At 39.0% G+C, this 24,800-nt stretch overlaps 1 protein-coding gene across 2 annotated transcripts in view; it reads right to left on the bottom strand.

Annotated features, from left to right (window-relative positions):
• The window catches only part of LOC127415642 (kelch-like protein 29), a 378,370-nt gene that overhangs the window by 64,832 nt on the left and 288,738 nt on the right, over nucleotides 1-24,800 (bottom strand). For both annotated transcript variants that reach the window (XM_051654419.1, XM_051654420.1), the window contains exon 8: nucleotides 22,760-23,019. In XM_051654419.1, coding sequence (XP_051510379.1) covers nucleotides 22,760-23,019 — 260 coding nt within the window. The remainder of the gene's footprint in view (nucleotides 1-22,759; nucleotides 23,020-24,800) is intronic.

Below are 24,800 nucleotides of genomic sequence, written 5' to 3'. Positions count from 1 at the left end.
CTAAGATGAAAAATATCACTGAGATTCACATTGTAATGTAGACAGTGTTTTAAAGGGGGCATCCATTTGTAACTTTTTCTTCCCCCTCAAGTCCACTTGTAGTGTTCTTGCATCAAAAACAGTCGTAATTTGGTTTTGCATGAGCATTTTTCACCCTCCTTCTGACTCATTGAATCCAGCTATTTTTGCCCTGTACTTTTGAACCTTCTATATGTATATAAAAAAATATATATGGAAAGAAGAAAATAGAAACACTGCTAACTTAACTACATTTGTCAGTAGCGTGACAGTTGCTCAGCTATTTTCACAATATTTTCCAGTAAGGACCTACATTTTCCAATGGAGTAGACAAGTGCTGTAGTCACAAAATGCTACATTTGTCACATTGACACGAGGGAGTAATCAAACACGCTCACCTAAACTGTCCTCTTTCTCTCATGTAGTGCTGGGAAATCCAAATAATTTAAGTGCACTGGTTCTTTCGAACCTGTTCAAATAAATGATTTGCTTATATGTAGTGTTCAGAACTCAGATTTATTAATTACTGTATTGAGTCTGTTCTTTCGACAGTTCATGTAAATGATTCACTTATTCACTTGAGCCCCGCACAGCCTAACACGACATGCAACCGGTCTGTCCACACAAGGCGCAATGCGACACCATGATATTAATACACTGAAATGAGGATAATTGACAATAAAATGTAAAAAACAGAGCAATTACAGACCAAACAGTTTATTGAATGCAACTCATTTTCTCACTGAAGCTCCTTGTGGGCATTTGCTTTTTACAGCAAGCCCTGAGGGGAAAAATACACAAATCATACACATACACAGGGCAAAGTTACTTTATGAATCGCATCCTTATTCAGTCTGTTACGACTGGTTATGTGCAGGCGGTACTCCTGATGTTATTTTGCCAATCTCCACGTGATAGGGAAGCGGAAAGAAAGTCAGAATGAGCCGGTATGTCTACCCCCTGCCATTCTAAACCAGTGTGTGTGTGTGTGTGTGTGTGTGTGTGTGTGTGTGTGTGTGTGTGTGTGTGTGACAGAGCTCCAGCTGAAGAGAGGGAGACCTCAAGCACAACATTTGGTAGGTGTGTGTGACACCCTCGGCCAAAATCAAGTTGTTTTGAACAGGCCGTTGAGATGCCGACTGTAATATACTGCAATAAGAATCATTTTAGACCCATTTGGTGATTGCGTTGGCCGGCGCGACGTCACAGAAATAGAAACCATTTCAAAAATAGAAAGCCCTGTTGCTGTCGCGTATCCCAGCTGGTTAGGACAAAAACTCTGATTAACATGGAAAAGATACCTTTCATTGTGTCGTGTCACGTCTGGTTAGGACACGGTGTTAAATTGACTTTGCCTTCTTTTTTTTTATGCAAATTATTTTATGTATGGCTATTTTTACTATATATTTTATTTTATACAATACTATTTTTTACTATATCAGTTATTTCATTTTTATTTCGATTCAGTTATATAAAATAGGATGTTTCTAGTTTATTTGAGTATATTAAGTATAAAATTATGTTCAATCTAATCTTGTCACCCTATTTGTTTAACCATTATGAAAATTAACTATGGTTTTATAATAGTAATATTGTAGTAACCATGACCGTGCTTTATTATTTGGGGGGGGAGGGTTAATATAGCTTCCCCAACACTTGTATAACCTCTATGATTAACTTCATCTTCGCATGTGAAATGAGTACCAGCGTCCTTGCCATGACATGCAAGAAAGTATTTTACTAACTTAAAACTCAATAAAAAAGTAAATACAAAAATTCATAAATAAATAAATAAAAACCTTCTTCAGTCTGAAAAGACCATTTTCAAAACTAAGCTGCAAAAACGTCTCAAGAAACCTCAAATATGAAAGGGATAGACACCCAAAAATGAAAATCTTCACTTTCTGTGCACTGTAGTTCTACAGTAGCTACATCTGTTCAATGCTGAAAGCCCTCAGGAACACTCAGCTTTGTTTTAGGGTAGTTTCACTCAGAGCAGATTATCACAGCTGTGTTGGTCTGTTTCACCCTCTGTGACCTCAAATCCAATATACAATGGTAAAAAAAAGCTCACCCATCACATGCGGTTTTGTGAATTACTCAGCCGTAAACAACATGGGGTGACTCACACACATGCTCACTCACGCTAAGGGCATTAGCTACAAATAGATGCTCCTTCCTCACACATTCAAACGTTGTCTCATGTTTTTTTTGTTACCAAATCTTTACTTCAGCCAATGGTGTGAATTTGGGGTGGGGCTACCTGTTTGTCTGACCAATAAAAGATGTGAGGAGTGTTTCCGAAGTCATTATTTTTGCAGTTGTTTGCTAATGCTAATGCAAAAGCAATTACACAGTCTGTGTACAGTCAGTATAAAATTAGAGTAAAATCTCTATAGATGATCCTGCACCCATTTGCCTCATTTATTTATATTCATGTATCCCAGCACCTTGCGCTTAAACTCCTTCCAGTGCTCGGCTCAATTTGTCAATGAGCTTAAAGACGTCAATCTCCTTCGCACATTAAATCAATGCTAAAGGGATCTGACATCCTCTGCTTAAGCTGCTTGCTTCGGTTCTGCTTGACTTCATCAGGAGGGCGTGTCTGGGTCGTATTCACAAATGGGCACCAATTTGCACACCTCAGGCTCACCATGAGGTCGGCACAGTCCAAATCCTCTCTCAGCCGTCTCGTACATCTATTTGTCTTCGTGCTCAGGCATGCCGTTACCACATTCCCCCTCTCTTGTCCAGGACTCCCCAGGGACAGGGGGTCCTTCTATTCCTGTAATGTAATTGTGAGGTGCATACATATCTGTGTATTTAAGTTAAAGCACATTAAGGCAATTAAGTTTAATATTGGATGCTGTTGACTGAGGTGTTCAATAATGAACTTGTATTGAACCCAGAACATTCCCTTAATGAAGACTAGTAGTTTACCTGCACCTTAAAGGATAATTCACCCAAAAATTAATATTTTGTCATCATTTACTCACCCTCATGTTGTTCTTAACACATATGACTTGGGCTTTCTACCATAAAAACCCATCTTTTTTTTCTTTTTTTTAAATTTTTTTTTTTTTTATTGGAAGCACTTAAAGGCTAATTCATGTGCTGAATTCATTCAATATGCAAGAGGTATTGGCTTACTAGTGAGACATAATGTAACACGGTATCTCACCTTTCTGTCCCAGACGAATGTGCACACAATACTTACACACCTCACCGCCCACATTAAATCTGTATATGCGACATCAGCTTAGAACTGAACGCATCCAAGCACAAAACACACAGTGATGCACGCTGACTAATCAAGGCTAATCAGTCTTACAGCACGCTGTGCTAGAATGACAGTGTCTAGGTGTGAGCCTACTGGGAGCCGCATGGTGATGAAACGCGCATCAAGTATTTTCCATTTCCTGCTGTGTGATGGGCAACAGGAAGCATCATCCAGGTGCCTATGGCGATGTTCCAAAACCTAGTGAGCTGCCTCATTTCCTAAAGGGTAGGGTATACTGTATTTTGTTTTTATGTGTCTTGTTCCGTCTGGCGCACAGTTGTGCGCTTAACCTTTCTAAGTATATGCTTTTGACCGCAAGCCCAAACGGTCATGTTCGGTGCATGCATGCTATTGTGGCACAGTCAGTGGCAGGCACATATGCTGACTGTCCGTGTTACTAGAGAAACTAGGCTGCATGCGGACAGTCCAAATGAAATTTGCGTCACGCACACTGTGTGAAACTTGTGTCACGCACACTGTGGGCAGGCCAAAAACCAAAGTATACTTTGGCCTTAATGGCTACACAGGCAGCTGCCTTCTAAGAGGCATCTGACATCGTGTTTTTGCGTCCATTGGTGCTGGTTTTCATTGTTTTGTTTTTTTTTTTCAAATTAACATGGACTAGATAGATGCCTTTGACAGTTTTACCATGTCACAATGTTTTTTCAGCGTCTTGCGCAGGAGCACCACGTTTTTTAGATGCTGTGTCAGGATAAAAACTTCCATCTTTTGAAAATGTGTCTCGAGACCTGTGTTTCATACCATTCATGCGCTGCATCTGCCTTCTTTTTTGCACAATGATGCATTCAGTGTGAATGGTAATAAGTGGTTGTTCAAAAAATTAAATAGAACGCACACGTCTCGAGACATATTTTTTAAAAGGCAGATGCTTTTTGCACCCTGGTGCAAATAATGGTAAATGCTATTTACACCCCAGTGCAAATAGTGGCAGATATTATGTTTCACCCCATCCTGGTGCAAATAACTGTATATTCTAATTGCACCCTGGTGCAAATTGTGTCAGATACTATTTGCACCCATATTTATATACAGGTGCACATACAGTATGGGCATCACTGCATTGTTTATTGTGTTTATAGAGTCCCACAGATACACTACATTAACCTCTAGCCCTTAACCTAACCTTAACCTTACCTTAGAAAAAATAACCTTGGTTTTTACTATAGTAACCATGGTTTCACCATGGAATTTTTTGTAAATGTACAGTAACCATAAAATAAATAAATAAAAAAAAATGGCTACTAAATTACCACTATATTACTGTACTAACTATAGTTTCTGCCAGAAAACATGGTTACTACAATATTATATAGTAATACAGTGATGTAATCTACATAAAAGCGATGCCGAGCCACGGGAACGAGTGCGATCGACAGACCCCCCAGGTCAAACCCTTCTCTGCACTCCTCGACATTCACCGTGACCAAATCACTACGATGAAATCAACATTTATATTCATTTTTATCTATTATTTTAAGTAGTATTAGGAAATATTAAGAGTGGAAACAGGAAATTGGATGGGAAAAAGAGCATGATAAAAGGTGGATTCGAACTGCGGTCGCTAGGACAACAGTACACTTTCACACACCGTCTTTACACCCCACGCCACTGCAGCGACATCGTCATGTACTTGTGTAACCTCCGTTCCCTGATGGAGGGAACGAGACGTTGTGTCGATGTAGTGACACTAGGGGTCACTCTTGGGAGCCTGAGACACCTCTGGTCTTTGATAAAAGGCCAATGAAAATTGGCGAGTGGTATTTGCATGCCACTCCCCCGGACATATGGGTATAAAAGGAGCTGGTATGCAACCACTCATTCAGGTTTTATGCTGAGGAGCCAAGACAAGGTCCAGCCATTTCAGCGGGTAGTTCAGCATTGTGGCAGGAGGGACACAACATCTCATTCCCTCCATCAGGGAACGGAGGTTACACAAGTAATCATGACGTTCCCTATCTGTCACTCACTCAACGTTGTGTCGATGTAGTGACACTAGGGGTCCCTATACGAAACGCCGCAACTGGTTGAACTGTGTTACGTGAACTGGCGGTGTGTGGCTGGCAGACCACTGTGTGCCTCGTAGCCAGCACACCAGGTCGACACGTAACCTCCCCCAACATAGTTATGAGTGTCGAACGGCCCTTTGGGGACAAGTCGACTACCCAAAAGATAGAGACAGGCTAACCCAGTCGTGGCCTCTTTTCCCCTTCTTTTTTTCCACTCCCTAAAAAAGAAGGGGGATTTTCTGACTGGGCCGCCAGGTCTAGTCGGGGGGTGTCCCTCCCAAGGGGAAGACACCGTGGAGACCACACCTCGCCCAAAGAGAGGGGGGGATATTTAAGTGGAAAAATATGTCACATGGTCTTTCCGACCATGTGGAGAGTCTTCAAGGTAGATCCTACCCAACGGGGGAGGAGTTACTACAAACATGGAGACTGCGGCAGAGGGCCTCTGCCCAAGGAAGACGCAGATTGCCAACAGGGAAACAAATTAGCGGAAGATATAAATCGCATGGGGTTAGCCTTAAAGGGAACCGCAACATAGGGAGCACTTACCCCAGAACAGAACTCTTAGTTAGCACGTGTACTGGGCCGGTACCGAATCTCTCCGAAAACTCGACTGCCACAGGGCTCGGAGGAAGTCAACCAGGGAACAAAGTTTGTGAACACTACTGGGAATTAATGGCTCATGTCTTCAGCTCAAAAGGAGTTGGAAGGCGCTATGTGCAAGTGATACACCCAGCCGGCTATCCCGGGCTTATCCGCTTGTATTGCGTGCCACTACCTGGGATGAAACCGGTTCCACCCGGAGGTTGTAGAACCTTGCAAAGGTGTTGGGTGTTGCCCAGCCTGCTGCTCTGCAAATGTCTGTTAGAGAGGCACCCCTGGCCAGGGCCCAGGAGGCCGCTACACCCCTGGTAGAATGGGCTCATAGCCCTACTGGGGGCAGCATGTCCTGGGCGTGATATGCCATAGTTATGGCGTCAATGAGCCAGAGGGCGATCCTCTGCTTGGAGACATCGCTTCCTTTCCGCTGTGCACAAGGGGAATTTTAATGAATGGAAAAAAATACTTCCGGAAACAAGACGGCTGAAAAAGTGGACAGGCAGTATTGCACTCTATACCATAGTGTTGGGTTTGAGTCTACCTTAGTCGAGTCAAGACCGAGTCCATAACAGGCTGAGTCCGAGTCTAGTCCGAGTCCAAATGAATCTGTTCATGAATCTGAATTAAAATATTAACTGTAAACACAACATCAATATTTTAAGCTTATTTTAAACTTCACAACTAAGAAAAACAGTTTGTCAGTATAAATGTAACAAAAACACCTCTGTTGCATTTCATATATATATATAAAATATATATAGACTAGTATCCTGCTGAACAGACTTCAAAGTAGTTTCAGAATCATTAAAGCATATGCTTTAGGTGTATGAAGACAAAACTGTCTTTCAATGCAATTCTTATCGCTGTTGACATTTCAATTATTTGTTGCTTTTTCCCTTCCACTCAAACATAGACTAAAGAAAGTGAAAGCTGTTTTAGTCATTACAACCAAGGTTATGTTTCAAATTTTAATTTAGTTTTTATTTCTACTTCATTTTCAATTTGTCAATTCAATTTAATTTAGTTTTATTTAAAATTATCCCTATCTAAAGAAATAATATTCTATACTGAGATTTCTTTCCGAATCTTTTTTCTCTATCTGCTGACTGATTTAGGAAAATACAGTACATACAAATGAGTCAACACAGTAGTAATTAGCACTCGCTGAGAAGTTACGTCTCACGATTTGACTGCAAATGCTACATCCAAAAACACTGTAAAAGCCCACTGATAATATTAGGGCCATATCGTCACAGACATGATTTTCTAGTTAATTTGTGGTAAACCACACAATGCATGGTAGTTCTGCGTGCTGCTCGTGTACCTAAATCCCTGATGCGTCCGTGTGCATCTCGCAGCAGCTGCCACAGAAGATTAAGCTATGCTGGTCTGCGATCAGTCTGAAATCTTTAAATATCGACCAAAGAAAATGTAATTGAGCTCTTCTTTAACCGCAAAAACATGGAGAATAATCATTTTGAGTCATACATTTAACAGAACTGTCCTTCAAATGTGTCAGAGATATAGGCAAAAACAAAAAAAAAGACGTGGATAAGTTACCCAGTGGTTACAATAAAAATAAAATTAACGTTTAAAATAAAAACGTCATAACCAACTAAATGCATGTCGTTACATGAAGTTTAGCTTCATACACAAACTCTGTCATTGAATAATCAATTTATTTTATAGACTATAATTAAATTATAAACAAAACATTTCACTGCCCAAAATATCCTAATATTTTATTGTGCATTGCTGAATGTTGTGAATGGTGGACAAATGCTGTAAAAGAATGTATTTTAAGCAGTCAATGCTTTGAATATAGTCAGTCAATAATAGGTGCTGTTTATCTGTTTAGAGTTGCTGTCTGCTTTAGCAATAAAAAAAAAATTTCCCCGACTATTTAAAAAGTGACACAGTTAATTCATCAAGCTATTATGGGCCATTTCAAGCTGACAACACTGCAAGGACCACAAGAGATTACAGAAGCCTACATGTGTAAATACATTACACCTAAAAAGACTTAATATCCAATATTAATACTATTTTTATGTATTTTGATTTTGATATGCTGTTTTTAGTAAACTGTGAGAGACATGATGTGGGTGACTTGACTCAATGAAGTTCTTGATTTTAAGTATGTAACCATGATGAAACCGCAATGCGAGCATCATCTTGGCTGCACAACGCCACACGCAATTTTACCAGTTGTCAGGTCCGTGTTGTGTGAAACTGCCTTTAGTTTCTATTACATTCGATACATACCCGTCTCTATGTTTTCATCGTGCCAGCCACCCCAGTAGTCGATGGTATAAAGTAGTCTCCGTAGTAACATTCAAGCGTATTGGTTGACTGATGAGTGTGCCTGTGCACGTGCGGATGTGTGTGCGTGTTTGCTTAAACACAATAAAACTTCTACGACTTCAGGGGCAAATACAGCTGCATGCAGACAGAGATGTGTTCAGTAATTTCTGTTTTATTTATTTATTTATTTCATTGCATCACAAATGTCATGGATTCGGCTGGACTCGGAAAAAAAATCCAGAGTCCCAAAGGCTCGAGTCCGAGTCAAGTCAGAGTAAAAATGCATCTGAGTCCGTGACAAGTCCAAGTCCATTAAAATTGGACTCGTGACTCAGACTCAAGTCCGAGCCCAAACTTGAGTACCCCAACTCTATTATACTGTATTAAAAACACTGTGCTCATTGCACAGAAGTCAGCAAAATTAAGATGCCTATACCTACAGCATGTTGCCTAAAATGCTCTCTAGGTTTTGAACAGAATATGTGTGCAGGAGGCCTCATATTCTATTTTATGCAAATGATACCAGTGTGGAGGAACTTTATTTAGTTTCCCTTAAATATAACATCAGCTATGGCAGAAAGAAATGAGCCATTGAAATATTCTCTCTCTCTCTCTCTCTCTCTCTCTCTCTCTCACACACACACACACAACAGAAGAGTTCAGCCGGGGGGTATTTCCTCCTGAGAGAGAGAAAGAGAGAGAGAGGAAGAGGGAGAGAGAGAGGCAGAACACATGGGCACAGAAAAAAAAAAAAAAAAAAAAAAAACAGTAGGGTAGAGAGCGAAAAGTCTGTGCATTGAAGCGAGATTTAGCTGGCCTCATGCCTGACTCTCAGCTTTCCAAGCAGAGTGAACACAACAGAGATATACAGCTGCTTCATGTGATATCATTTACTTTTCACATGAGTTTAAAGGGGCCTTAATCAGCACTTCAGTAGCATTTTTTTTAATTACCTGAAGTCCATTTATAATTTAGTTTTTGCACTAAAAACATCTTAATTTAGTTTTAAGTGACCATCTTTTCCAAATATTAGAATTGAACAGAGTGTAGAAGAGTGTAAAACTAAGTAGGTAAAGTTTGACAGGGCAGACTTTGATGTTGGCTTGACAAAGCCTTGTCTAAAACTAGTTTTAAGTTTGATTGTTATACCGACATTACATATAGCTATCTATCTAGAAAGACAGACTGTCACATAGATAGTCAGATAAAAATAGAGGGAGAGAGAGAGATTAAAGGAATATTCCAGGTTCAAAACAAGTTAAGCTAAATCGATGGTATTTGTGGCATAATGCTGATTACCTAAATTTTTTATTTTATTTTACTTATCCCTCCTTTTCTTTAAAAAAAAAAAAAAAAAGCAAAAATCTGGATTACACTGAGGCACAATGAAAGTGAATAGAGCCAAATTTATAGGAACACTGAAATACTATTTCAATGTATAGCCACAAGACACAAACAATACGTGTGTTAACATGATTTTAGTGTGATAAAATTACTTACTAACTGTTTCTGTGTTAAGTTATAAAGCCAATATTACCACTTCGTTGCCATGACGATGTGATGTCAACAAAACCTAAAATCCTAAAATGACTGTAACAAATGACAATTTAAACAACTTTATAGCTCAAATAATACATAAGTTTTAGCAGAAGAATTAATGTAAGTGCCTTTGTAAAATTGTAAGCTTCACATTTCTGCTTTTAAATCCTCCAAAAATTGGCCCCATTCACTTCCATTGTAAGTGCCTCACTGTAAACTCAATTTGTACTTTTATGGAAGTAAACGAGGGACGAGTCGAAACAATTTTTTGTGGTAATAAACATTATGCCACAAATGCTGTCTATTAAGCTTAACTTGAATTGAACCCGGAATATTCCTTTAAAGGCCTTTCGTGGTTTGTTTACATTTGAAATTTTTTAAAGTTGGAGTTTGAATTAACGAGCATTCAGTTGGCCCATTTGAACACTCCGTCAATGTAAGTTTATAGGATATTTCCTGATTTTTTTTCTAACATCCTCAGTGCAAAAAATGTAAGTCTGATCAGTTAGAAAAGACATAGCATACTATTCATGAACAGTCTTAAGGTCTGTGCAAATTTGGTGGATGTAGCTTGAAAGCTCAAGGGAGAGTTACGCCTGTTTCACACCACAAGCTTGAGCAAGACTTGTGTGAAGCTTTAACGCAACCAAAGTCTTTCTAGCAATTAAGTCAGTCCACTGTCGGCCATCTTTGGAATGCTCTCGGGAGGCTACTTCTAGTCATGCCAGTGCAGCTCCTATCCTATTGGAGAACACCAAAATCTCAAATTCGGTTGGTCAACATTACAATCAAGGAGCATATTTCAAATCAACAATTAAATATGATAATATCGGAATCATAAATTGTGCTTCTACACCTCATATTACGCTAAAACACGCAATTTTCCCGGCTTGTATAGCTAATGCGCATGCACATCAGCGAATTGATTGACAGGCGATGTATGTATCTAAAAGGTGATTAGCTCTTTTACCTGTAAGGCAGGACTTCCTTTCTACATCTGCTGACCATTGGGTGCTAGAGCTTCTTGGTTGGGCATTCCAATTTCTCCCATTAATTTAAATAGAAGTGGCCCGTTCCTACTAAATAGTCTCTGACGCAACTACATCATAACAACAGCTGCAGACTTTCTAGAGCTGTGTCCCAAATGACACAATATACACTATGCACTTACAAAATGTACTATGCACTCAGCCATGTAGTGAATTAATTTTCAAAGTGTAGTATCGTCCCAAATAGAACACTTAACTTTTTTTTTTTACTACACGGAAGTGTTTGCCATTTAACAGTGGACGGAAGTGACGTTTCAAACCCAAGCGTTGTGTTGCCACTAACTTTAGCACGCTATCCACCCTTAGTTCAACACTTACATCTTAATAATATAAATATTCACACAGCATGATATGATGGTAAAGAGTTTAACTCACTTTTGTAAGGTGCTGTATTCACAGAAGTTTCACTACTTGTCATACTCTCCATTACTTTACAATTATTTTGCCAGATCACCATCGCTGCCTTCCGCTATGTACGGCAAGTCACGTGCGCTGAGTGCATGAAGTGTCCAACATTCCACACTCCACTTTGACAGTTGAAAAAGTGCATCATCCGTAGTACACTTATTTTTGTTGCATTTTCAGTGTAAACATATTACATGCACTTACACTTCAAAATGACGTAAAATAGTGCAGAAGTGTGCGGTTTGGGACGCACCTTTTGGCTTTCACACCGGAAGTATTTTCTACAGCATTACAGCCATGGCTCTATAGTGAAATAAAGTGATTTCTATGTAACTATGCTGAGTAATTCTTTTATGAATGTTCATAACTTATAAAATGGTTATCAGGAGTGGGCGATTGATAAGTATTACAAACTTGATTGTCATGAAATCTTTACTTCTTTAAAACCCAACCTGCTTATTTTCAACGAGTAACAGTGCAGGGCAACAACATGCTACATGGCTGGATTTTAATGTCATATTTCATTGCACACAAATCTTATAGCCAAGTGAACTGATCCAATACATGCTCTCTTAAACTGCCCACTCTCTCATATGTAAAGTCTGAATCATTTTTAGTGAATCAGGTCATTTAAACTGTTCTTGTAAATGAAGGGGAAAAAAAGTGATTCACTGATTCATTTGAGCCATGATCAAAAATGTTCACACCAATGTGTGTCTTGTGTGTAGCGAAATATATAGTATAATAAATATTGCTGTTCATGACTATGTTTCTGACACTGTTTCAGTTATATAAATTCTGGTGTTTTTGTGGCAGATAAGTACTCCACTGATTACATTTTGTAAGCAATGTGAAGTGTAGCTAGTTCATAACATTAGCTAAATTCAGAATTGCATACTACCATATAACTCTTACTTTTTCTTCCAAATAAAGCTATGGCAGAAATAGTAAAAGTAGTCTGGTGTGCAATGTCTAAATTTAGCAGTGTCAGTTATCAACTTTTCCATTAACATCCATTTTTGTAGATATACCGTATAAGGACATATGTTTTCTAATCAAATAAAAAAGTATTGTCAAATACTTCAATATAATCAATTTATTAACATATAATTATGATTTATGCTATACATTTCAAATATAATAATATTTTTACATTTTTCATTTTGGGGGGCATTTTGGCCACTTATGATGGCAAGACTGTATGTAAATGACCTTTTTTTTTTTTATTATTGACTTAGGTCTTTGCACTGTGAACATTAGAGTATGTCTACATATTAGACAGAACTCTTATTTCCCAAGACCTAGGACAATCCTATTTTGTATTTAACAGAATTAGACACTCCTATATTTTAGATCAATGACAAACAAACAAACAAATTAGACCATTAACTAGCCTGTCCATTTTAGCTAGAAATGATAATACACTCCCGTACCTCTCTTCTGAATTTTTCCAGTTCCATTTATTTCATAACATATTTAATTTCGACTTAATGGCCATTTAAATTGGTTAATCCACCTTCCATGTCTTTATTCGTGAAGACTGAATAGAGGGCGAGACTGAAGTCTTGAGTAACATCTGCAAATTCATGAAGTTCTGATCTCATTAAAAAGCTGAAATGGGCAGATTCTCCTCTGTGCCCTTCAGTCAAACATGACCCCGGCAGCTAATGAGTACTGTCTGCCCTGACAGAACATCAACAGCACTACAGCCATTGTTATTTTGTGACTACTGAATTAGATATCCCTTCCGAGGGTGGATGCAGATTGCCCCCTTGTGCAAAAAACTTCATTAAGCGCTCTTTTCAGCTGTATATTAGTTCTCTCCTCAAAGGAGATGCAATTAGTCAACCTTCTTTGTCACACGGCCTCACCCGTCACGATAAAGCGCCATATGAAATCATCAGGGGCAGTTCTCAAATGGCTCTGCTGTGTGGGAATTGGCGGGAGGAGTGGTATCTTTAATTGAAAATGTGTGGGCCGGACTCTGGGCATGCCGTGGCGGAGGTGGTGAAAAAGATTTGGACTTTCGGTCGCGCTCAGTAGGACGGAGGTCTGATCTTTAGTTGCTCCAGCGCCGTGCTGTTAGCAATCATGTACGGGAAGTTTATTCTGCGTTTGAGTGACAGTCTGACTGCAGCTCAGTCCCCAGCAGGTGGACAGGTGGCACAGATTAGAGGGTGAAGTTTATCAAACCCTCTGCCATGTTCTAAATTTTTTTTTTTTTTTTTTTTCATGCAATTTGAAGGACTAGCGGCTATCATGTTCTCTTTCTCTTTTGAGTAAACTAGATATGAGTAAACTAGACATGCTCACGGACCATTAACAGATGCATTAAACAGTACTTCACACAAAAATGCCAAGGGCTTTCTCTGAACAGCAAGCTCCAATATGATTGATGATTACTTCAAAAAATTACCGGGAAGTCATGTTTACATGTTCCCAGGCTGCTACATATTGAGATTGTAAGGAGGAATATATATCAAAGTTTATACATATCAAAGTTTGTCCAAGTCTAATATTCAGAACTGAGTCACAAAACATTTGACATAAGACTCGTAGGCAATTACTACAGACTTGAATTTGACTCTAAATTAGAAACTCACGTGAAATAGGAGTGCAAATAACATATTTTTAAAAGTAAATAAAATGAATTGTCTGACAACATATACAGTACTGTAGAAAATTGTTACCAAAAGGATTTGTGATTTGAGATTTGACTAGTACTCTTATACTAGTAGACTTAATCTTAGTTTATATTAACTTTTATATAATATTCCAGTTGCACCAAACTAGAGCTGTCCAGATCAGGTCAGATATTTCGCTCTTACTTATTCTTGTAAAAATGCTCCAATACTATACCATCTGACGTGTGTACTATGACGTACAAATAACGTAAACATTCAGTGTACAAAAATAAAATCAGTGTGTTTATTAAATGGCAAAGCCAGCAATTTAATGGAATGCCACACAAAATTATTCGCATTTGAAGGATTTTATGACAGGTTAGCATTTTACTCACCGATTTGTTAAGCTGTGTTTAAAATTAAGTGGCGCAACACAACTTGAATCTAAATAAAACCTGGATTAACAAACACTAGATTAGGTCTAAACTCTGCTTAATTTAATCATTTTTGGTGCAACCCACTGTAAGATTTAAGATTTGATGTAGACTTGGATCCATGAAGAAAAACCAAGATTTGAGCCTTGACTTAAGCCGGGTATATAATGTACAATTCTGGCCATGATATTGCCATCTAAGACAAATTTCAGGGATCGTGAAAGATTTCTCTTGTTGTAGGGCATAAGTCTTTGATCGCTTAGTACGACATGTTCACAGACGCAGTTTTATTCTACAGACTTGGTTTAGGGTTTTTCCAGATTCCCTAAATCAAGACCAAAATTATCAATTGTAACTCTTCATAGAGCTATCAATCTACATCCACCAAACTTGGCAAAGACTTTCGGGATGTTATGTCTTTTCGAATTGATCGGACTTAAGGTTTTCACCTAGCAGATTATCAAAAATTCCCCAAATCCCATAGACTTACATTTATAGAATTTCCAAACAGGCCAAGACTCTCTCCTAGAATGTTTGTGATTTCAAACTCCAACTGTTTCTGTAAGGCACATATAACCAGAGTCTATTTAGCAGAGATGGGTCACTTCTATTTAATGGGAGAAATTGGAACGGCCAACCAAAAAGCTCTAGCGCCCAACGGTCAACAGATATAGAAAGGAAGTCCTGCTTTACAGGTAAACGAGTCAATCGCCTTTTAGATACAGACATCGCCTGTCAATCATCTCGAGAATGCGCATGCGCATTAGCAATACAAGTCAGGAAAATTGAATTTTTTAGCGTAATATGAGGTAAAGAAACATAATTTATGATTCAAGTATTATCAATTTTTTTTGCTGATTTGAAATATGTTTGTGATCGTAATCTTGACCAACCATTTTTGAGATTTTGGTCTTTCCCCATTCAGGTAGATAGGAGCTGCACTGTCATGACTGGAAACAGCCTCCCGAGAGTGTTCCAAAGATGGCCGACAGTGGACTGAATTGCTAGAAAGACTTTGCGTATATCCTTTAAATCTCAAACTTTTAAAACTGTATTAAACTAGGCTTTGTACAGCCAACATCAGAGTCCATCTTGACAAACTTTACCAATCTTAGCCTCTGACGAAGTTCAGGCAGTGTCAGAAAGTTTGCACAGTTGTGCAGTGTAACTGCTCCTATGATGGCCAGATGAGATAAAACACCCAGCTAGCGCTGAGAATTAGAACGACTGAGACCAAAGTCTCAGCTATGATGTTTATCATACAGTCTGACATATGTTGCACAGTGTGCCATGGCTTTTACCAACTGGGATCATACTGTACAGTCTGACAAGCAACAATTATAAAGGACCATGAAAATCATACAGTGTGCACCAGGATTTAGACTCGGTTTTGAAAGACTTGAGACTTGACTTAGACAAGAAGTGTTCCACATCGACCAACCACCAGACAAATAGTTCAAGTCAAAAGGTCAAGTCTAAGTGATCACTTCTTTGCCAGAATCTGCTATGTGGACCAGACTTTATACCAACAGTCAAAAGTCTAGCTACACAAGTCTAGATCTTTATATTCTGAAGGCTTCAGTAAACCCATCCAAGAACTACTCGCTCATTAAGCAAGTGTTAAAATATTTTGGCTTTTTTATTTATGCCTCTGCATAACTCTTCATTCTCATTCCAATGTCTTTCCAGAGCCCCTCATTTACTAATATAGACTGGATTGGGTCACGTGACAACATTAATCACCATCCAGTCCATCCTATACTTATAATTATCAGACCAAGGACAGAGTAAGGATAATTTACTAACATTAGGACAGGGCTGATCGTTCACATCTCAGGTAGGGGCTCAGTGCTGGTCCCAGGTGTGCTGTAAGAGGCTCTATTTAAAGCCTTACTCTATCCAAAGCAGCTTACATGGGCCCTGGCATTACAAGCACATAAAAAGCATGTTGACTCACTGTAATAAACTAATGCAAATTGTGCAGCGGCATGAAGGATTGAACAATAAAGATCCATATATCACTGTGCATGAAGATCTGGCTGTAGCAGCCAGCCCACACACACAACGGAGCACCCGCTTATTTAGCAGTAAATTAGTGTGAAGCATGAAAGTTGCTATTGTTTTAATATGTCCATACATTTCATTGTGATGCGCTGCTCAGTGCAATATGTGGTCGCTCCACACAAACTCCATCTCAGATGTAGATGATCAATAGTTCGGTCCACCTATAACATGCATTGAGAACGGCACTGGACAAGCATTTTACCAGATGTTGAATGAGAAGCGTATTACACTACTGTGAATTAGCCTACAAACAAACACTCAAACACAGACTTTCTGGAGCGCTCGGCACTGAGATTTCAAAATAAAAGCCTTAAGAAATTACAACTGAAATGTATTATCAATGTATCGTAAAATTATTATTATTATTAGGAATTACAATAAAAATAATGCCGTTCAAAAAATTACTGTGTGATTGAAAATTGTATTGATATACTAATAAAACTAAAATGAAATAAATAAATAACAGAGAGAGAGAGAGAGAGAGAGAGAGAGAGAGAGAGAGAACTGTCTTCTTTACTACTGAACACCTTCACTGGAATTACTGTTATTTTTGCTGCTGCATCCTGCAGACTAGTTAACAATAAAGTTTTGCACATGTTCTTGTGTAATTGTTTTGTTATCGTATTTTATAATGAAATAATGTATTGTTAGAGGTTTTTGTTTCTTTACACAAAGAGTACTCCCAATCAGTTCCACACAGTGAATTATAAATGTTCTGAACTCATTAAAAAAACAGCAACACTGGTATTGGATCAGTATCGGACAATACTAATAGTTCAGGTATCGGAATCGGAAGAGAAAAAATGGTATCATTCCATCCTTAGTTTGTACCCAGGGGTTAAATTGGGATTTTGGAGGTTGATCAACCCTGATTCTGGTGACCTAGGTGAGATACTGTTTGAAATAACCTCCTTATTTTTATATAAGCCCAAAAACTTTTTTATAGTCATATACACCTATCAGCCACAACATTAAAACCACCTGCATAATATTGTGTAGGTCCCCCTCGTGCCGCCAAAACAGCACCAACCCGCATCTCAGAATAGCATTCCGAGATTACATTCTTCTCACCACAATTGTACAGAGAGGTAATCTGAGTTACTGTAGACTTTGTCAGTTCGAACCTGTCTGGCCATTCTCTGTTGACCTCTCTCAAACCAGCCCATCTGGCACCAACAATCATGCCACGGTCCAAATCACTGAGATCACATTTTTTCCCACATTCTGATGGTTGATGTGAACATTAACTGAAGCTCCTGTCCCATATCTGCTTGATTTTATGCACTGCACTGCTGCCAGATGATTGGCTGATTAGATAATCGCATGGATGATTGTTGGTGCCAGACGGGCTGGTTTGAGTATTTCTGTAACTAATGATCTCCTGGGATTTTCACACACAACAGTCTCTAGAATTTACTCCGAATGGTGCCAAAAACAAAAAAACATCCAGTGAGCCGCAGTTCTGTGGACGGAAATGCCTTGTTGATGAGAGAGGTCAACAGATAATGGCCAGACTGGTTTGAACTGACAAAGTCTACGGTAACTCGGATAACCGCTCTGTACAATTGTGGTGAGAAGAATAGCATAGGCTTGGCACTGTTTTGGCAGCACGAGGGGGACCTACACAATATTAGGCAGGTGGTTTTAATGTTGTGGCTGATGTGTATATATATATATATATATATATATATATATATATATATATATATATATATATATATATATATATATATATCATATACATACATCACACACACACACACACACACACACACACACACACACACACACACACACACACAGGTACAGATTGGAGGGTTTTCTAGCAAGAACTGCCCGTTTAAGGTCCTGCCACAGCATCTCAATTGGGTTCAAGTCAGGACTTTGACTAGGTCACTCCAAAACTTTAATTTAGCTTCTTTTGAGACATTCAGAGGTGGACTTACTCCTATTCTTTGGATCTTTGTCTTGCTGCATAATCCAGTTGTGCTTGAGGTTCAACTCACAGACTGATGACCGGATGTTCTCCTTTAAGATTTTCTGGTAGAGAGCAGAATTCATGTTTCCCTCAATTATTGCAAGTCGCCCTGAAGCAGCAAAGCATCCCCACACCATTACACTACCACCACCATGCTTAACTGTAGGTATGATATTCTTTTTGTGGAATTCTGTATTTGATTTACACCAGATGTAACGGGACCACTGTATTCCTAACAGTTTCACTTTCGACTCATCAGTCCACAGAACATTCTACCAAAAGGTTTGAGGATCATCAAGGTGTGTTTTGGCAAAATTCAGACGAGCCTTAATGTTCTTCTGGGTAAGCAGTGGTTTTCATCTCGCTACTGTTCCATGGATGCCAGTTTTGGCCAGTGTCTTTCTAATAGTGGAATCATGAACAGTGACCTTTATTGATGCGACAGAGGCCTGCAGTTCCTTGGAGGTTGTCCATGTCTTTTTTGTGACTTCTGGATGAGTCGTCGCTGTGCTCTTGGAGGAATTTTGGGAGGTTGGCCACTTCTGGGAAGGTTCACTACTGTGCAAAGTTTTCATTTGGAGAGAATGGTTCTACTGTGGTTCTTTGGAGTCCCAGAGCCTTTGAAATAGCTTTGTATCCCTTCCCAGGCCAATGTATTTCAATCACCTTTTTCCTCATCATTTCTGGAATTTCTTTCGACCATGGCATAGTGTGCTACTGGGTGAGACTTTTTAGCCAACTTAATGCTGCTGAAAAAAGTTATATTTACACTACCGGTCAAAAGATTTGAAACACTTTTTCTTTATTCTAATTTTTTTTCTTTTTTTAGAATAATAGTAAAGTCATCAAAACTATGGAATAACATAAATGGAACTATGGGAATTATGTTGTGACTAAACAAAATCCAAAATAAATCAAAACTGTGTTATATTTTAGCATCTTCAAAGTAGTCACCCTTTATCTAGAATTTGCAGACATGTACTCTTGACATTTTCTCAACCAACTTCTTGAGGTATCACCCTGGGATGCTTTTTAAACAGTATTGAAGGAGTTCCCATCTATGTTGGGCACTTATTGGCAGCTTTTCTTTATTATTTGGTCCAAGTCATCCATTTCAAAAACATTTTTTTTATTTTTTATAAAATTTTAGTTTTATAATGAAATAAATTAATATGGTGGCACAATTATATTTTTGTCTACACAACTAATTTCAAACATTTAAGCATACGCCTTCAGATCAAAAGATTTTTAAGATCATGAGAAACATTTCAGTCAAGTGTTTCAAAACTTTTGACCGGTAGTGTAGATGTTGATTTGATTGAACAGGGCTGGCAGTAATCAGACCTGGGTGTGTCTAGTCCAGCTTTACCCCATTATGAATGCAGTTTCATAGATTTGGGGATTTAGTAACTAAGGGGGCAAATACAATTGCATTTACATTTAGTAATTTAGCAGACACTTTTATCCAAAGTGACTTACAAATGAGACACATAGCAAGCAATTTGTCATACAAAGTTTAAGAACATCTGCAGTATAGGACTGCCATGTTCTCACAGTGGCTGGAGTAGTAAAGATACTAACACAAAAGAAAGAGACAGACAAGATTATTTTTTTATTTTTTTTGTACATTAAGTACAGGTTAAGTGCAGTAGTAAGTGTAATTAGTGTGGGTTGGTTAAATGCTCATGGAAAAGATGTGTTTTCAGCTGGACAGGTAGCCAGTGGAGTGAAATTAAGAGTGGGGTGACATGAGTCCTTTTTGGCTGATTGAAGACCAGACGCGCTGCTGCATTCTGGACCATCTGCAGTGGCTTAATTGTGTTAATTTAAAATAATTACTGTATATATAAATAAAAATTAAAGAGTGCCAGAGACGTTATAAAGGGAGGAGATGGACCATTCATCTAGGCATGAATAGGAGAAATTGTAGCGCTAAATATGTCTATCAGTTGTGGCATTGTCACGCTATTCTCCCCCGTCATTCGTGGGAGCAAGCGCATGTAAACACGTGCAGCGGCAGTCACAAATGTAAACACGGAGATGGTGCGCAACAGAGATAGCGGTCCGTGTAGCGCATGGTCACAGGTTAAAAATGCCTGAGAGAGAAGTCAGACATACAGAGAGATTGTAAAAAAAATGTCCATAGCCCAATGTTCAAGTGTTCTTTATATACTCGGCACAGTTGTGGCTATTTTATAGTGGAGAGAAAGGTCTTGTGGTGCGTGAGGGGGGTTTTAAACAGCAGGCTGATTCGGCAGCACTGTCACACAGGGCTTGGGCATTTCAGACAGTCAGTGCAACCCATCAGTACTCCAAAGGGTCTAATGTTACGCCACACGGCCCCTGAATATTAGATCTTGCCCTGGCTCATGTGTGGCTCTCTGCTCCAGTCTCTCTTATTTATGTTTGCTTCAGGTACCCTGAATGTATTCTTAGGGGAAACAGAAATAGAAGTGCAAGGCCAGTAAAATGACGTTGACCTCTTGTTCTCCGGGCTCTGGGAAGCCAAACTTTTTTCAATATAGAATGAGATTTGAGGAAGGCCTATTGAATTGTCTAGAGCCCACCCCAGACAGGTCCTTTGATCCATAAAGAAACAGAGGCACTTCAGGAGGCCTGCACTCCTGGTGTGTCCCAACAAAAAGAGGGTAAATTCAGCTTTCACACTGAACTACAAAATAGTGCAGGCACAATGCTTAAAAAAAAAAAAAAAAAACATACTACAAAACAGAGTTTTTAAGACTCAAGGTCAAAAACAGCCACTTAAAATTTGATATCTATAAAACATATTAAGCGAATTTGACATGTTTAGATAAATTTGATCCATTTTTGAAATATTCAATGCAAATGCACAGGCTACAATATCAGTTTTGATAATCGTTGAATGTGAATGTAATGCAAATTTGAGTAAAATTGGATTTGGTGAGTATATCAAATGCAGGCTAACTTTATGCATAGTTTAATTTGCAGTGTGAGCAAATCAAATTAAAGACACAACAAACTAAAGAAATGACCAGTGACTGTTGTGCATCTTCTAACAACTTTATCCACTTTGACAAATTTCATTAATGTAAGTGACATATGAAAATCTAATTTATGAGATACAAAAAAAAAAAAAAGACAAGATCAGTGACTGCTGCACATCTTTAAAGGAATGTTCCGGGTTCAATGCAAGTTAAGCTCAGTTTATAGCATTTGTGGCATAATGTTGATTACCACAAAAATAAGTGGTGAATGAGGTCCACCTGTGTGCCACACCATTCTCGCGATCCAGTGAGGGGCGGAGGGAGTATATAAGGAGAGGAGACAGCGGCAGACAGGAGAGAGAGACGCACAAAACTGTCTGCGTGTGTGTCTGTGTGTCAGTGTGGTGGATGCTGAAAAGCAAACCTTTTGTGTACTGCTGAAATGTGGTGTCTTATTGTGTGCGACTGATAAGTGCAACAATAAATGTCTACGTGTTTTGAACCCGGAATATTCCTTTAAAAAATTTTTCCTCTTTGAAAAATATAAACCAACATTCTATTAAACATACTTCACAAATTTGACAAACATTTTTATCATTTTTGAAATACCCGATATCTACTTTCAGGTTAGTTTAACTGAAGCTTAACAACTTTATATTATGAGAAGCTTGAAGCTATACTTTCCCAACACTGGTTACTTAGCGGTCTTTCACACAGGACACTTTTTGCGTAAAAAACAGCTGACAGAACAGAAGGTGCTTAACAACTCCTGTGCACTGCTGCTAATGTCCAAACACTCAATACACCCGAGATGTTTATCCCACCCACATATTGATATGATTGGTCCATTGTTATAAAATCAACAATGTTCCGCATCAACACGGCACCTTAAAAAGCCAGTGCACATGAAACAAAATGCTGAAAAAACAGCGAGATGCACCTTAACGATAAAGACGTCAGACCAGCACAAGTATGCAGTACGTAGACCAACATTTAAAAAACAGTGCAAACAGGACACAAAAATGTTGTTCTTGCTCTGCTTTTCAATTGTTTTCCTATGCAAACATGCACTAAACGGACATCATTGACCGCTAAGGCATGCCTTGTTTTTTCAGAATGTTGCACAGAAGCGCAGCATTTTTTAGACACCGCATGAAGTCAAAAAGTACGTTCCTGCAGTTAAGCCACTAGAATGAAAATATTAAGAATTTATTTTGCAATATGTTTCAACGCTTTTGTTGCATTTGAGCTAACTATGTTAAGGTTAGTTTGACTGTTTAAATTATGAGTAGCTTGCAATTTGGCAAGCTACAGTTTCAAGTAGCTTCCCAAACACTGCCCACACGCTTTTGTGTTAAAAACAGCTAGACCGAGTGCAACAGAATCTAGTGTTGTTTTATTGCAAGGTCGTGTCTGGTTTTAACCGCCCCTTGGAATGCATACAGTAAGTGAGCATCTTTTACCAACTCACCTGTACTCTACAAGCCGGGTCTTTTTTGATCCACTTGATGACGGTCTCGTAAACCAACTCCTCAGCCTTGGTGTTCAGGCTGTCATTGGACAGATAGTTGACGAGGTCTTCCATGGAGATGCTGAGAATCTCATCTTGTCCTGCAACATCAGGGAAGTTCTGCAGGGCAAAGGCCTTGGCCATGTTGTGCAGCTCTGTACAGCACATGGCCTCAGCCATGGCCAGCACCCCCAGGCAGTTTGCTGCAGTCAGCTGCTTCTCTGAGAAGAATGAGAGAAAGAGGCACTCAAATCCATAAAAGATCACAGCTCTGAAGGGATGAAGGCTGCTGCAAAGCTATCTGTGCTGTATATCTCTGAGACTCAGAGAGTGGCCCCTGCTTAGAGTGATCGGGGGACGAACAACAGAACAAATCAATTGAGCTCAGAGCATTGAGCTGGTACAGTGTCCTATGGATTAGCATTGCAGGTGAAGATCATTTTAAGTCCCTCCGAGTCACATTTGACCAAGCTGGCACTAAGGTCCATATTTATAACTAGGCGAATGTTTCTTTTTAAGTAGAGAGCCCTATATTTTTCCAATTAAATTTTTTTATTGATTCATATATACACAACAAAGAAAAACCCAACACATATACAACAAATCAACATTTAACATTTAACCCCCACTAATATCCCTCCCCAATCACCAACACCACCCTGACCCCCAAAGAACACCCCTGTGGTCACACATATAATAATACACACACACACACACACACACACACACAAAAAAAAAAAAAAACTGAAAACAAAAAAGAAAACATAAACATACATAATTAAACTAAACTTCTCTCTCCACATCCCCTTCCCGAGAGTCCCCCAAAAACGCTAAATAATTGCCCCATTTCTTATCAAACAAATCCCAAAACCCCAGCCATCTACTTGCCACCTCTTCGAAAGCTGCCATCCTCCCCATCTCCGCACACCACTCGGAAATGAAAGCACTCCATCCGACTTCCATCCCCTTAAAATAATTTGCCTGCCAATCATGAGACTGGTCAGAACCCAATTTTTGAACGTGTTTATCCCCCAAATTTATGACCGCCCCATCACCCAAAATACAGAGACTGGGGCAAAGTAAAATTTGAGTGCCCAAAACGTCACACATACAACTCTGAACCTTCAACCAAAATTCTTGAATCTTAACACATCCCCAGAAAACATGGGTTGTGTCTCCATCTTCTGACTGGCATCGCCAGCAGGTGGGTGTGTCTTTAAGACCAAGCCTATACTATCTAGAGGGGGTCCAATAGAATCAAGGTAAAATCTTGAATTACATAAGCCACACCCTTGCATCTCTAGATGCAGACTTGACATTTTTTAGAATCCTTGCCCACACTTCCTCCTCCAATACCAAGTTTAAATCTTTCTCCCATAATCTCTTGATAGAAGTTAAAGCTCCGACCCCAAGACTCTGAATTAACGGAGTAACACACTGATGCCTCATGACCTTTTCCAAAAGCAGTAATCACTTCTCCCAGAGTATCTGCCACTTTAGGGGGTGTGTGCTACTCCCAAAAACAATACAGAGCAGGTGGCACAGCTGTAAATACCTATAGAACTGAGATCTGGGAATCCCAAAATGTTGAACCAAATTTTCAAAAGATCTCAACACTCTACTCTCATATAGGTCACAGAGTGTAGTAACCCCTTGCTTGAGGCAACATTTAAATAAATGTCCGAATTAAACACTCTGGACACTTTTGTCCATACTGAGTGCAAATTCGAGATAATGGGGTGTAACTTAATTTCTCCGATTAGTTTGATAGAAACGCTTTACAATGGCAAAATAGGGGCAAGAACTTCCTGTTCAAAACAAAACCAGGAAGATTGTAACAAGTAGTTACATTTTGGAATACAATTCATTTTAATAACATTTACCTTCCCAGTCATGGATAAATGTAATGAAGCCCACCTGCCCACATCGCTCAAAAACCTTTTTTTTTTAATTAAGGGGTCAAAATTAACTCTAAATAAATCAGACAAATTTGCTGAGAATA

Source organism: Myxocyprinus asiaticus, chromosome 25, assembly GCF_019703515.2.
Source record: "Myxocyprinus asiaticus isolate MX2 ecotype Aquarium Trade chromosome 25, UBuf_Myxa_2, whole genome shotgun sequence".
NCBI lineage: Eukaryota > Metazoa > Chordata > Actinopteri > Cypriniformes > Catostomidae > Myxocyprinus > Myxocyprinus asiaticus.
Note: the sequence above shows the minus strand (reverse complement) of the source record. Positions and strands in the feature narration are given on the sequence as shown.